The 15,322-nt window shown below is 32.7% G+C and overlaps 1 protein-coding gene across 2 annotated transcripts in view; it reads right to left on the bottom strand.

Moving 5' to 3' along the window:
• Positions 1 to 15,322, bottom strand: part of STK17B (serine/threonine kinase 17b) — a 44,369-nt gene that overhangs the window by 11,938 nt on the left and 17,109 nt on the right. For both annotated transcript variants that reach the window (XM_019939238.3, XM_004328262.4), the window contains 2 exons: positions 9,999 to 10,164; positions 4,453 to 4,665 (listed from right to left, as the gene is read on the bottom strand). In XM_019939238.3, the coding sequence (XP_019794797.1) occupies positions 4,453 to 4,665; positions 9,999 to 10,120 (335 nt within the window). In that variant the 5' untranslated portion in view covers positions 10,121 to 10,164. The remainder of the gene's footprint in view (positions 1 to 4,452; positions 4,666 to 9,998; positions 10,165 to 15,322) is intronic.

The raw sequence follows: 15,322 nt of genomic DNA, 5'->3' as shown, positions 1-15,322 counted from the left end.
TCATCCATACTACAAATCTATGCATACAGCTTTGGAAATCATAGTAAAGATTTTTAAATTATTTATTTTTAGTGATCAAAATGAAGTAGTTTTAAATTTTTTATATTGAGTATCTTTCAAAATTATATCCAATGCTAATGAGGGGAAACAAAACCCATGGAATTTCAGAATGGAAAGAAACCAGCCAGAGTATTTCCTGTCTCTAAATTAGAATATGTGAAGTAAATACCAATCTCCCTTTTTGGAGGATTATTTTAAAAATCAAATGAAAATATGAAGTGCTTAGCATGGTGCCTGCCATATAGTAAATGCCCAACATATATTATTGTTGAAATGTTTTGCTATGGTCCTCATCATTTTCTACTGGGTCTATAATATTTACTTAAAGATATTTAATAGGCAACATAAGCTGGTAATTTCTTGACAGAAAGAAATTATTGTTTCTCTTCCATATAATTTCAGAGTTGACTGGATAAACTTATATTTATCCTAACCAATTTCCCCTATCGAACTTTGCTATATCTAGGACAAAGTTCTTGTTCCACATTTTCTAAAGATTATACATACATATTCTTTATAATCAATTTTAGTTAGCTCAAAACTCAGCATTGAAAACTTAATGTGCCCAATTAGATAACATCCTTCCAGAAGTTTTTTAAAAAAACTTTGTGTATATTTTATTTAATTATCCAAAGATGCTTTTAAAACACTTGTTATAGAGAAGTTGTTGCCTCATGGAGAGTGGAGATGGTTTGACTCAACTATCCTCAAAAATTTCCCCCAATTTATAAAGATATCTAATACTAACTCCAGAATAGTATTTATATGACTTTTCAAATAGTTAAAGAAAGGGCTAAAAAATAATTTAGACTTTATAACCGGTAATGAAATACTTTCCTGTGGACTAAGTATTAAGATAAAAATAAAAGATTTAGTAATTGTTAAAAACTGTTACATTGACTGAAAGAAGTTAAGTTTAATTCACAAAAGTAAACAAGTTAATTTGGTTCAAACAATTGGTTTAGGTTAAGTGAAGGCAAAACAAAACACAAAAGCAAAAATAAAACAGAGCTATCAGAACCCATAGCTTAATAGTTCCAAAGGAAGATTTAAGTTAGAGTCATATAATTAACAAATAGTACCTTTTTAAAGTAATTCTGTACCATCCATATAAAGAGAAATTTGACAACACCTAATACAAGCACATATGCATTTACTCCCGGACCTTGCAGTCACATTTATAGGAATTTACACCAAAACTCTACCTCCACAAATGATGGCCATCCAAAGAAGGCTGAACAAATGGTACACCATACAGTGGAGAACTATACAGGCATTTAAAAAATAGCAATAATAATATTAAAAAAGATGCCTATGAATATGAAATGATTTCCAGGATATAATGTTATTTGAAAAAAAAAGCAAGGCACAAAAAGGCATATATAATATGCTATTTTTCTGTAAGAAAGAAAGGGAAATATACATATATACAAATTTGCCTATATTTGCAAGAAGAAACACATAAAGAATGAGCCAGAAACTAATAAATATGGTTACCTATAAGGTTGAGTGGGAAGAGAGTGGAAAGGATAGGAATGACAATAAGACTTTGTAGTATACTTTTATAATAATTCAAACAAATAGCATCAATGGTTACCAAAATCACTAGATAAAAAGCTGTTAAAGAACAGAATATTCACAGTGTTAAAATATTACCACATAGGTTACTTATTAATTATAAAGGGGAACATGTTCCTTACAATGTGGAGGGCTGGCAGACTCCACCTTAGCCATGTTCTAATTAGAAAAACCAATAATGGAACAATCCGAATGTACTTGCCACCTCATGTTTTACAATAAGAAATACACATGATCATCCACAATGTCCCCTTGCCAAAAATATTTAACCTAAATCTAGTCATGAGAAAACAAACACACGAATCCAGGATGTAGAATACTTCATGTGAAAACAGATACAGATTTCCTCCCAAAAAGACAATGTCAGGAAAAATAAAGTGACTAAAGAAGTTTAGCAATCAAATATAATGTGTAAGTCTTGATTGGCTCTGGTACTGGAATTAAAAAAAAATAGGTCCATAAGACATTTCAGGGATAATCCAAAAAATTTAAATATGAACTATATATTTGATGATAGTACCGGATTAATATTAACTTTCTTAGTTTTGATACTGGTATTGGTTATGTAAAAGAAAGCCATTACTCTTCAGAATAAATACTCTGGCAAGTGAAGAAGAAATATCATGATACCTACAACTTTCAAATAGTTTGGCAAATATGGCAAAATGCCAACATTCGGTGAATCAAGCTAAAGATTATAAGAGTGTTAATTGTACTGGTCTTTCAACATCTCTGTAGATTTAAAATTTTCTCAAATAAAAAAGTCAGGGAAGAAAAATGAGTATGCAGAATAGTTTGAAAAGAATATCAAATTGGCAACAGTAATTAGAGTAAAGGATTCCACTGTTTTATTTTTACCACATAAAAAATTATGCCACCTTATTTTACATAGCTAAACCTGCCCAACACATTTTTACCTTTGGTTGAGATTGTGTGATGTGACAAGGCCACCTCAAAAGTGATAGGCATAGTAATAAATTTTAATAGGTCCTAGTTGCTCTGGTAAGAAATTAAATATATTTATCCACTCACATTTACTGATTGCTTGCTACATTTCAGCCACGAGATACAGTTCAGCCCTTACAGAACTCAGTTTACTGGGTAAGGTATCTGAATTAATTTTCAGAGTATGAACAAGGTCCATCCATAAAATGTGTTAAAACTTTTTGATGTATTTTGTTGTTGCTATTAGGAAGAGAGGATTTTATGAAAGTGGTCAATGCTCCTATTGTATACTCACTCTCCAAACCTAGTATTCCATTAAGTACTGTTTTTGAAAAATATTAGCTACTGTTCACATACTTCAAATATGCAGATGTCATGCAAGTAGATAACTTTTTAAAGGTCAGCTTAAGAATTTGACAAAAATAAACCAAAAATGTATGAAAATGAAATCCTATTGGAAGAATCCCGGTCTTCTCTGCAATTCTAATTTATTTTGAAGGTACTATAATATACCGTAATTGGTATGTTGCTGTTCTGGGAGATATACATAGTATTCATTCTTAAACAAACTACTTGTAGGTTTAGCATTTTGCAAAATAAGCATTTTCATTTACAAGTTCACTCTAGGCAATCATCTTTCCTGGTACAAAAATATTTAGATTTTTAAATAAATATATAAGCAAATCTATTCATCCCTTAAAATAACTGAACCCTAAAACTTGACTAATATACTTTTATTTTATTTATTTTTTTTGCGGTACGCGGGCCTCTCACTGTTGTGGCCTCTCCCGTTGCGGAGCACAGGCTCTGGACGCGCAGGCTCAGCGGCCATGGCTCACGGGCCCAGCCGCTCCACGGCATGTGGGACCTTCCCGGACCGGGGCACGAACCTGTGTCCCCTGCATCGGCAGGCAGACTCTCAACCACTGCGCCACCAGGGAAGCCCCTGACTAATATACTTTTAAATTCAAAAAGGCAATAATGCAGTTAGCTACTAAAAAGAATTACTATATTTATAATTTTTTTTTTGCTAAAACACCTCTTTAGCTTTTTTTTATAAAAACTATTTTGTAATAAACTATCAGAACCTAAAGTACACTAAACATAAACTTAGCTGGTCTCTACTAAGTGTTGCAAATGTTCAGATACACATTTTACATAATTATAATAAATGTGTCAGACTGTCACATTTTAGAGTAACACATCAATAACAACACTGTTTTAGAGTAACATGTCAACATATTGGTTAACAAGCCAGTTAGTTTAACCATATTCTATCCCGACTTGACAAATTATTGAAATCTAGGTGTTTTCAACTTTTCACTGACTTGTGGGACGAGATATATATTTTTTCTTATTGCTATAATTCCTAACATAATGTTTTGCACATCACACATACTAAATACATGTGTTTTTTTAAACAACCTATATGGTTTACCTTTCATTCATGCAAGTTTACCTTTTTATTCTCCTTGGGTCACTTCCTTGGATGTGCTCTTCAAATAACTGAATATACAAATTATTTCAATCCTATTTGCCCACCAGATTGTTTTGCAGAAAACCTCATCAATTTTCTGTGCCATTAGCAATGAAAGTATACTCATGTCACCATATTCTGCAAACACGGTATTGTCATTTGTTTACTGAATGCTGTTTAATTAGTTTTTGGGTATGTGTGTGAGGCTGCACATTAAGTTTTGTGAAAACATATAAATATACACTATGTTCCTCTAATATTTTATCGACAGGAATCTTTACAAGTTCTTGTCTTACTTTTATCATTCTTGTTCTTGACATTTCAAGCAACCTTATCCAACAATTAAAATAGGTACTATAAATTTACTTCAATTTTTAAAAATGTATACTTACTGTTCCAATATCAAAATGATTTCATTTGTATTTTCATAGACTTCATGAAGATTAATTACATGGGGACAGGACTTTGCCAATTCAAGTACTGCAATCTCATGCAGAATCTCTGCTCGACAATCCTGTCCTCTTCTTCTCTTTTTCAGAAATTTTGCAGCATACTCTTGACCAGTAGATTTTGATATACATTGTCTAACCACAGCAAATTTTCCTCTGGGGGCAAAAGTGAGGACAATCAATTTTAACCTTTCCATAGAGAACAATATTAGTATAACACAGATACTGTTATACCTCCAACTCTGTCCATCCTTTCAAATATTCATGTCATCAGGAATTTATCTTTGTTCTCTTAACCTAATCAACTACTGCATGTATTTTTATAAAATTTATAGTACTATCACATGAAAATATAAATGGCAAATGTAATAACAAGATAAGACAATTATATTTATTCTTTACTATCATATCATTAATATGATATATTACCATTGTAGGGGGAGATCTAATTTGCCTACCAACTCCATGCCATACTCTTGATATAAATTATTGTATTTAAGTATCACAACAATCCTACATAGTAAATATTATTCTGTTTGGCAGACTCCAGAGAAGATATGTATCTTGGTCTATTTTCAAAGACCAAGAGTTTCACATTAACCCTCTATGAAAAATTTTAGCTTTCCTTCAAATGAAAAAAATTAAATGCAAAAATGGGTATTTGACTTATTTACTTTTATTAGTGTAATCATTCTGCCTTTCAACATCACTTTTAACAAGCTTTGAAGCTTTCTATCACAATTTGTCAATTGTTCTACCAGAGTATCTCTTAGTATTGCTCAGTACCATGAAGCTTATAACAGATACCAAAAGTATATACATCTTACGGAGAGTATCCAAAGACACTTCATGATCAAGTAAGAAAATTCATGGTTATCAGTAGCTACGTACAAACACACCATTAAGGTCATATTTATCATTTTAGGAATAAACGCGTTTTAGCTCTCTCCAATAACAGTGCTCAACATTTCAGTCAAAATTTTAAAAGACTGGCAAATGATGTATTCTAAGCCTATAGTCGCCCAAAATTTAGTTTCTCAAAGACCTAAGCTACTTTGAGTCAGACTATTTTAAGAAACTAATAAAAGCTATTGACTGCCTACCCAGAAAAATGTACACATGCCCTTATATCGAAGGTTTTACATATAATTTCAGACGGTTTTCAGATTTCAAAGACCATCCATAAACTTCCTAAGCCTGGTTCAGGGGGTCCAAAATTAACACCTTCTATCCTAAGGCTCAAATGACTCACTGGATACTAACAAATCAGGTATAAATAAAAACCTATCTTTAATACACTTGGGATTTGGGGTGGGAGTCGGGGACAGAATAAATTGCTTGACTGTGTTTTTACTTGCTATTCTCAAGCGGCCGGATGACAAAGATCCCTACTGTTTATATCCCAAATTTCCTCAAAATTGGTGCCAATGAAAAGCACTGGAAACCAACCTGAGAAGGTATAGTTACTAATGCAAAAAACTATTTTTTAAAAAAGTGGCCAAGCTATAATTTGATTCTTTTACATTTATCAAAATAAATATCAACTCAGAAAATTTGCATGCACAAACTTGATTTTTTGATAGAACTTTTCATTTAAGATTTGAGAATGCTTAATTTATTATTTTACTTATTTATTTATTTAACATCTTTATTGGAATCTAATTGCTTTACAATGGTGTATTAGTTTCTGCTTTAGGAGAATGCTTAATTTAAATTATATTTTCTTACTGCATACAATATGAATACAAATCAATGCATTTTAATGAGCACACACAAAAAGTTAATCAGTCCCTTTGTTTTATACTCAAACTGCCCATGTTTTATAGATTTTATGCTGGATAAACTGAGTCAAACTAAGAGTAAATGACTCATGAAAGGTCATATATGGAAATGGAGTACCACGACTTAAATTGTAGAATGTGAAATCCTAGCTTTCTCTTCTGACCATTACAAAACAATTTCTCCCTTTAAGATAGTTTTTTTTTAAAGAGGTAAATTCACTTTTGCCAACTCTTAGATTTAGAAGTGAAAATTTGTCTAAAACAAAAAGGAAACTTTGAGTTTTATGAAGAAATTCACCTTGTAAAACTTAGGAAACAAACTAGTTAGCCAAGAAATCTGTCCATCTGAAAAAGTTTACAGTACTAATTGTGACAATTAAGTTCTGCTGTAATTTTACAATTATATCTATAAGCCAGAATTTTCTCAGGAACAAAGAGCAAAATTAAATAATAACACTTTTACCTAATTGTTTCAGGTATTCTCATGAGGCTTACAAGTATAGTACTCATTAATGCAAAGCAAAGATGACCAAATGATATTGGTAATAATTTGCCAATGTTCACCACTAAGTAAAAGCTCCATGAGGGCAGAAACCCTATCTGTCCTAATTACTACAGTAATTATAAAATCTACACTTCGCTAACTAACACATAATAGGAACTGAGTATCTGTTGAATGAATGCAAGAGTTAGGAACCTACTATAGTACCATACATTGTGCTACTTTGTATACTGTACTTAAAGCATTTACATTTTTAAAGTTTATTTGAGACTCAAATAAAATTTTACATATTCATTTATGTACTGTTAAATAAGGTAGACATTTTTACCATAATTATCAGATGACTTAGGGAAAAAAAGCAAGTATTCGTTTTCCATTCTAAAATGCTAATTGTCATTTAGAAGTATCAAAAATAACATTTAATATATAATGTTCCTATATCAAATTTAACAGAAACATTTAAGAAAATTTAAAACCCTTAACAATAGCACTTAATTCATACCCTAAAAAGGCAAGGCTGTCTAGATTTCCCAGCAGCTAAAAGGCCTTGTTAGTTACCCTTCTACATTCTAGAATAGACAATAAAATGTGAAAGGACGGGGGAGGGTAAGCCACAAAGGAAGCTGACGTTTATTTTTGCATCTGCCTCACCCTTCTAACCACAAGAAGTCCTATGAAACCTTGATTCAGTTGGGGGAGGGGTGGAAAAAACTTAACCAACATGTTAAAAAACAGGAACAATGCAAAGTTTTGTGAGAACAATCAAAAATGAACTGTTAACTTTTACATATTTTCTTCTAATTTGCTGAAGAAAAATAACTTCTAAAACACTAACATCTTAAAATTAATTAAAAAACTGATTTATAAAGATAATTTTGTAATCACCACATGCTAGAATTATATGTTTGTATGCTTCAAAATGTACGCGCCTCAGAAGAAACAAGATTATGATACTAATTTTCATTTTGCAAAAGTATGGGATAATATCAAAATTGGTAAAATACTGAAAGAATTTAAAGCAAGTTCATGGCAGATGAAAGGGCACGATTTCCAATTTATCAAGGTTTACTAATTAGACACATCAATATTTACCATGTAACTCATTAGCCCATATCAATTAAAAGAAAAAAGTTAGGTCTCTTTTATGAAGGTATTAGAAGATGAAATATTAGCCATCTGAATTTGTTTTCATCAGATTCTACCATGAATTTTTGCTCTAAAATGTTGTATACTGAGTCAAGTTTATGACTGTGATTTATGATGGCACCCCATTTACAAAACTTAGAATTATTAATATTGTTCTCAAAGTTTAAGTTATTAATATTCTTCTCAAAGTTTAAGTTCTCAAAAACCCTCAAAGAAAAAAAATTAGTCTTTCTAGCTCCGACACAGGCTATCTCAATAAAGTTTTGTTGTATTCTAGATGATAAGATATTGACAATACTGTGTCCATTCTAGACTTTCTTATTTTAAAACTGATGATGAAAAAAATACAAAGTGGTCCAGAAGAGGATAACTGGATCAAGGAAGGCTCTCTGAAAATCAGGTCATAAGATGACCATTTAAGGAAACTGGCAACATTTTGCTATATTCAAATCTCTGAAGGGTTTTTACATGGACATTATATGCAGCTACAAAAGGAGAACTATGTATAGTGGGTAGAGGTTAGGAGAATAGAAAACAAAATTCTGTGCCTAAGAGGTGCCCACAAAATGGAACAGACCATTCTGAGGTAGTGAGTTCCATCACTGAAGCATTCAAATTGAGGCTGGGTAAAACACTTGTCAGGAAAATTTTAGAAAAGACTGCTGCACTGCATAAAAAAATTACATTAGAAGGCCACTGACCACTGAAGTCCTTCCAATGTAGATTCTATGACTATTTAATGAATAGTGAGATACAACTAAAAGAACACTTACTCTTGCCTGTATAATGCAAAAAGAAATAGTATAGATTTAGAACTAAACTATTTCTTGAAAACATTCTGAAAGGGTTTTGAAACTATATTTTATAAAAAAATAAACCATTAGAAGACTCAAATATTTTGCACACAAAATTAAATAAATGTGACAGGAATACTGAAATATGCTTTCACATTTAGTTCTTAGTCTGATGAGGCAGATATTATCACCCTTATTCTGCAAAAGAAAGACTGCATCCAATATCTGACAAGTAAAAAAGCCAGGACTAGCCTTTATCCTTGACATAAAAGACCACCAAGAATAGAATTACTTGCCATGGTTCAGTCAATTTTTGTTTTCACATTGAGATTTTCAAAGATAAAAAATCATTCACACTATTTTACTGTGCATCTATCAATAATACAAACACGGACTTTTACCATTTTAATGTAAAAATCAAACTGAAGACAGAAAATGATCATCATCCTACCACCCTTTGTTAAGTGTTTTTAATTTAAAGCTCAAAATGCTGAATAAATAACAAATTATTTGATATATCTTTTGTAACTTTCATATATATTAAAATGGTAGTGCTAAATGGTCTCATAATCTCAGTTCACTCCTTGGTCTTAAGGAATTTACACCTTCGTTAAACCAAAACAGATTAGTACCAGTGTAAATACAGGTTTTACTTACAGTACATGCATTGTTTGTCATACAGAATTATACTATCTAATATGAGTTAATTCATTTTGCTTAGAAAAGAGAAGGAGAATCTCCATATTTATTTTTTTTTAGCCCAGCACAATATCCTAAGAATTAAAAATTTTTTTATTCAACAAAAACTTCTATGGTATTCTACTAAATACTTTACAAATATTAACTAGTTTAATCCTCACAACAACCATATAAAATAGATAACAATTATCTTCATCCCTGGGTCTCAGATGAGAAAACTACAAAACCAAGAGGTACAGTAATTCAATTGAGGTTAAATAGTAAATGGCAGCGCCCAAACTTGGATGTGGCAGTCCATTGTGCTAAGCTGCCTCTTCCCATGCACAGCCTCAAGTAAGAACCCTGACTTCCAACCATGGGCTCTGAAGCGAGGTGGGATGTATCATATATGCTCACTAACCCTCTACGGATTTGATTTCCAAGTCAGTTAAGACTAAACCCTGTATAACATCAGCAGAGATGAGGACTTTTCTTTCTAATCACTGCAAAATAATCATCAAGTGAGTTTTATAGACACAGAAATCCTAAATGTGAATTTAAACACATACACATCAAAAGTTTCCTTACCTTCCTAGCTCTTTGGATGTAAGTGTATAAAAATTACTAAAGTTTTCCATTTTAATTGGAGTTTGAGGAGTTGTAGTTAGCAAGCCCGAAATACTTCGACACTCAAATCTTCTCCTCGACATGTTAGATGACTCTCAGGTAGGCTTCTTCAGTCACTTATTTTTACCTATTTAAAAAAAGAGAAGATGCAGGATATAACTTAAATGCAATTAAGAAAAAAAAAAGATGTTATCTCAGATAGGATGTGCGTTATATTATACAGCTCAAAATATAGCTATAAGATACAACCAAAAAAAAAAAAAAAGAAGAAGAAAGAAAGAAGAAGATTTAAGAACATATTCTACCCAGAAGGAAGAAAAACAAAAGGCATACACATAAACTGGTATCTCCTCTATGGTACTTGAACTAAGTTACTGACTTCATTTCAGAATAAAACTACTGAAAAATCCTGTAAGACCTCCCAAATTCTTTAAAAAAACAGTTAAAATAAAATTGTAATACAATCATTCAATTTCGTTTTTAAAAAACATTAAAAATTTTTTTTTTAAATTTCATTTTTAAACTGTCATTCTTTAAAGTTATATCTTCACATAACAAGATAATTTAACACAGCATGATTATAACACAAATGATCATTCATTTTAAATTTAATTTCACATGGCCAAACAAATTTGATGGTAAAATCACATATTGTGAGTTATGTTACTGACATGTGAATGACTACAAGAAATGGACTTGTTTCATAGGCCTTAGAGGCAGAACACAGCACAGAGCCTGCTATGCATGAAGAGCTCTATAATTTTGTTGGATGAGTGAGTGACCACACATAAAGCCTTATTCTAGAGTTCTAATCTGTAACTGAAGCTCATATTTATCTGGAACTTTTATTTATGAGTATTCAGTTTTAACATTAAAACTACTATTTCATATTAATTGAATTCATATAATAACAGCAGACTATATATTTAAAATATGCCTGACTTTTCTGCTATGCCTATCTAATAAGAAATCCAGTATTCTTCTTCTAGCACCCTCTTATAAGAGGGTGTAGTTAGCAAAATGTGTCTCTGACACATTTTTCCTCCCCTTATTTCCTACTTGACATGTTCTGTTCTTTATCTTCCTAAATTCAAATGCCATCTATATTCAACTTAGCAAGTACGCAGTATGATTAGAGGGGAGTGTTTTCAGTTTCTGTGGCCTTTGAAAAAACAAAGCCCTAACTAGTTTTGAGGTACATCTCTAGTATTCCAAAAGTATTGAAAAAACAAAGCCCTAACTAGTTTTGAGGTACATCTCTAGTATTCCAAAAGTAGTGGTGTAGAATTCTGAAAATAACATTTGGACTGAATCACATCTGGGTCTGAATCCCATTTATCCATCATACCAGCTATGAGACATTTAACTTTGCTAATGTTATGGGGTGAATTATGTCCCTTCCCTCAAAATTCATATGTTGAAGTCCTAACCCCCTAGAACCTCAGAAAGTGACTGTATTTGGAGAAAGGGTAATTAAATTAAAATGAGGTCATTAGGGTGTGCCCTAATCCAAGAGGACAGGTGGCCTTATGAAAAAAATGAGATTAGGATACAGAAACACGTAGAGGGAAGATCATGTGAAAACATAGGGAGAAGCCCATCCACAAGAAACCAGCCCTGCTGACACCTTGATCCCAAAATTCTACTCTCCAGAATTGTAAGAAAATAAATTACTATTGCTTAAGTCACCTGATGGACAGTACTTTGTTGTGGCAGCCTAGCAAAGTAATACAGCTACTTTAAAAAAGAAAGAAATATTTCAAATGTGTAGGAAGGGATACAAATATAACAAACACTTGGGGCTTTCAATCTTATTACTTTGCCATATTTTGTTTAAATTAAAAATAAATAAGGCAACATAGACACAGAGTAGGTCCCTTCTTTCCATTCCACTAGCATTGGGTAGGAGAGCTTATCATCTCCTTGCCAACATTTGCCCCATTCAGACAGTTTTGTGGTTTAGTTTGCATTTCTCTGATTACTAGTGAGGACAGCTTCAATTCTGCTGCCCCTGAAGTATGGATGAATTATGGAATGTATCTGGCAGTACTCTAAATATTAAAAATTAAAATATGATGAACTCATGTAGAATCACACTGGTACAGTGCTAGTCATGAAAGCACATCATGATTGTTCAATCAATAAATACTGTTACTATTCTACTGAAAGATACTCTCCGCACAATCCTCTGCCATTGTTGAACAGCTGTACCTATATTTCCACATACAAAACTCTCACCCCAAGTTAGCTTAAACTCAACTCTTAAATTCTGTCTTTTTATTCTGTTTTGATGAACTATTTGTATACTTTTAGCTCTGATGGAACTCAGTTTCATTGGTCACATATTCTTCTCTGAAAAATCAATACGGTTACCAATTTCTATGCTCAACCTTTTTTTCTTCAGGTCATCTTTGGACTTTTAAGATTTTTTCCCCTAAATTTAAGTCTATGAATTTGCATGCTTATGACCACATTTATACATAGAAAGAAGGGATATACCTGTATTATAGATACAAATTGGGCTACATTCCCAACATGGTTCCAAATCAGGCCTTAGGAAACATGAGCACAAGAACATGTCAAATTCACTCATATAGAGAGAGTACAGGCTCTTGATTCTAAGATGTTCACCTCATCTAGATTCTAGAATCTAAGATGTTTATCTCATACTGTAATATATCAGCTAAAAAGTGATCTATTCATAAGAATCTAGTAGAATGGAGATATATTTTATAAATAATTATTTTCTGCTCTCAAGTTTCAAAAGAATCAATATGGATCTTAGATATACTCAAAGACTTATGTTTAATGAAGCATGATATATAATAGTTAAAAAAATAAAAAGCCTGTAGAATGAATGAATCCCAAAGTCCAACAATAGGGAAATGGCTAAATATACCTAAATAGGATATTATATACCTAATAAAAATTGTGCTTTCAAAGAATATTTTTTTTTTTTTTGCGGTACTGGGGCCTCTCACTGTTGCGGCCTCTCCTGTTGCGGAGCACAGGCTCCAGACGCACAGGCTCAGCGGCCATGGCTCACGGGCCCAGCCGCTCCGCGGCATGTGGGATCTTCCCGGACCGGGGCACGAACCCGTGTCCCCTGCATCGGCAGGCGGACTCTCAACCACTGCGCCACCAGGGAAGCCCCAAAGAATATTTTTAACTCATATAATACTAAGTGAAAAAAGGAAGACAAAACTTTACATACAGTATAATTTTGTCATATAAGGTATATGTATTTGTTATATATAATTTTTGATATGTTACATAATTTTGTTAAATATAAAAGCAAATAGAGGAAAATACTGGAAAACTATGGCAACATATTAACAGTGGTTATCTTTGGGTGGTGAGATTATGGCAGTATTTATATTTTCCTGTGTTTAAGTTATCTACACCAAGCAGGTATAGACGAAAACTAATAAATGCCTTTGGGTAAAAAAAGATGGCTTTGAATATATATGACTAGACTCTAAACGCAGAAACTTACCCGTTTTTAACAGCAAAACATATCTCTTTACACATTAAGTGTTACTTGGCTGGAAGTTCATGAGCTATTATTGCTCAGGTTTTTTAAGGCCTCAGCGTTTTCTCTGCATTTATTTAGAGCATATGGTATTCATTATCCAAATAACATGTCTGTTCTTATGCAAAGACCATATAAGCATTTAGGGTAAATACTAAGCAAGAATTAATACCTTGTTTAATACTGCACAGAAAGAACAATTTCATAAATTCTGAATTAATGTTATAGTTATAATTCTATATAATGAATAATAATTTGTAACCTTAAGACATATGCCTTTATTATATCACTTGGTGAAAATCCAGATTCATCCCGGGATCCCTCCAAAAAAAAAAATCCAAAATGTGATATCCAAAATATAATACTAATAGGTATTAAGTTTTGTAATACCTATTCAGTTATATTAGAAGGAAAAAAAACTTACCTTTTTTAAAAAAAGGATTGAAATAAATAGTGATAATAAAAACAGGGCCTATTAATCAAACTACTTAATAGTATTTCCTAATTCTAGACATTGGCTTAATTTAATTTTTTACCTAACAAATTTTCCTCCCCTCACATGTACTGTTGGTCATCATAATGGATGAATGTACCATGGTATCTGTATATTTGTATGATTATAAATGCAGCTGAAAACAGTGTTGGGTAATCAGCAGTTTTTAAAATACATGTTAGTACAAAAATCATTTTCTGAATTGTGATAAATTTTACTCTGTCTCTGAATATGCTGGAAACACAAGCCATGTCTCAGAAAAAAGGAAAAGCACATTTCTGAAGGTTGAACTTTAAGCTTATCTACTTATTGCAAATATACCTATATTACAAACTGCCTTAGGGATCCATATAGCATCACTTAAGTGTAGCTTCCTTCTATTTACTGCACTTGCACCAGTTGCCACGGCCTAGATATTTTTTCCATTTCCTCTCCTTTGGCTAATGTTGCATATAGTGGAGCAAGAATGTCACCTTTTTCCACCAATCCCTCCACAAACAGCTTGCTGCCCTTCATATAAGATTTAATCCTTGGGCACAAGCAGGTTATCAATCAGCTGTCTTTCCTTGCATCTTCCTAAATTTCCCACTGAATCCTCTTGAACTCCAACAATCACAGACCTTTTCTTGTTTTCTACCATAATTCACAGACCTATAACTGACTCTAAATTACCAATAGGTCTCACTCCATTTGAAATGCATCTCATAACACTATTAGGCTATACTAATAAAAAATCTCAAGGTACTTAGTACGTAAATTTGCGTGTGTGTGTGCGCACACATGAGTAGGTACACAGTTATAGACACAATCAGGCACTAAAAACAGTAAGAGGATAATAGAAGAAGGCAAGAGACAATTAAGCTTCCAATTACACAGTACTATCAATACTAGGAAAAATGGCACCTCAAGTTTATTTGCAAAGTTTTTTTTATTAACTCCCATTACAATAATCACAATAAGAACTCAGATATGGATCAGTGAAGGAAGGAAAAAAGGAAATGTTAGGCTTGATCTGGGCCTTTAATTTACTTGAAGGGAGAAAGCAAATGTGATGTGATCAAAAGTAAGAAAAACAGTCCCTATAAACCTATAAATAGCTCTATTTAAAAATATTCATCACGGGCTTCCCTGGTGGCGCAGTGGTTGGGAGTCCGCCTGCCGGTGCGGGTGACGCGGGTTCGTGCCCCGGTCCGGGAGGATCCCACGTGCCGCGGAGCGGCTGGGCCCGTGAGCCATGGCGGCTGGGCCTGCGCGTGTGCT

Source organism: Tursiops truncatus, chromosome 7 (genome assembly GCF_011762595.2).
Source record: "Tursiops truncatus isolate mTurTru1 chromosome 7, mTurTru1.mat.Y, whole genome shotgun sequence".
NCBI classification, from domain to species: domain Eukaryota; kingdom Metazoa; phylum Chordata; class Mammalia; order Artiodactyla; family Delphinidae; genus Tursiops; species Tursiops truncatus.
This window is presented reverse-complemented; position numbering and strand designations above follow the sequence as displayed.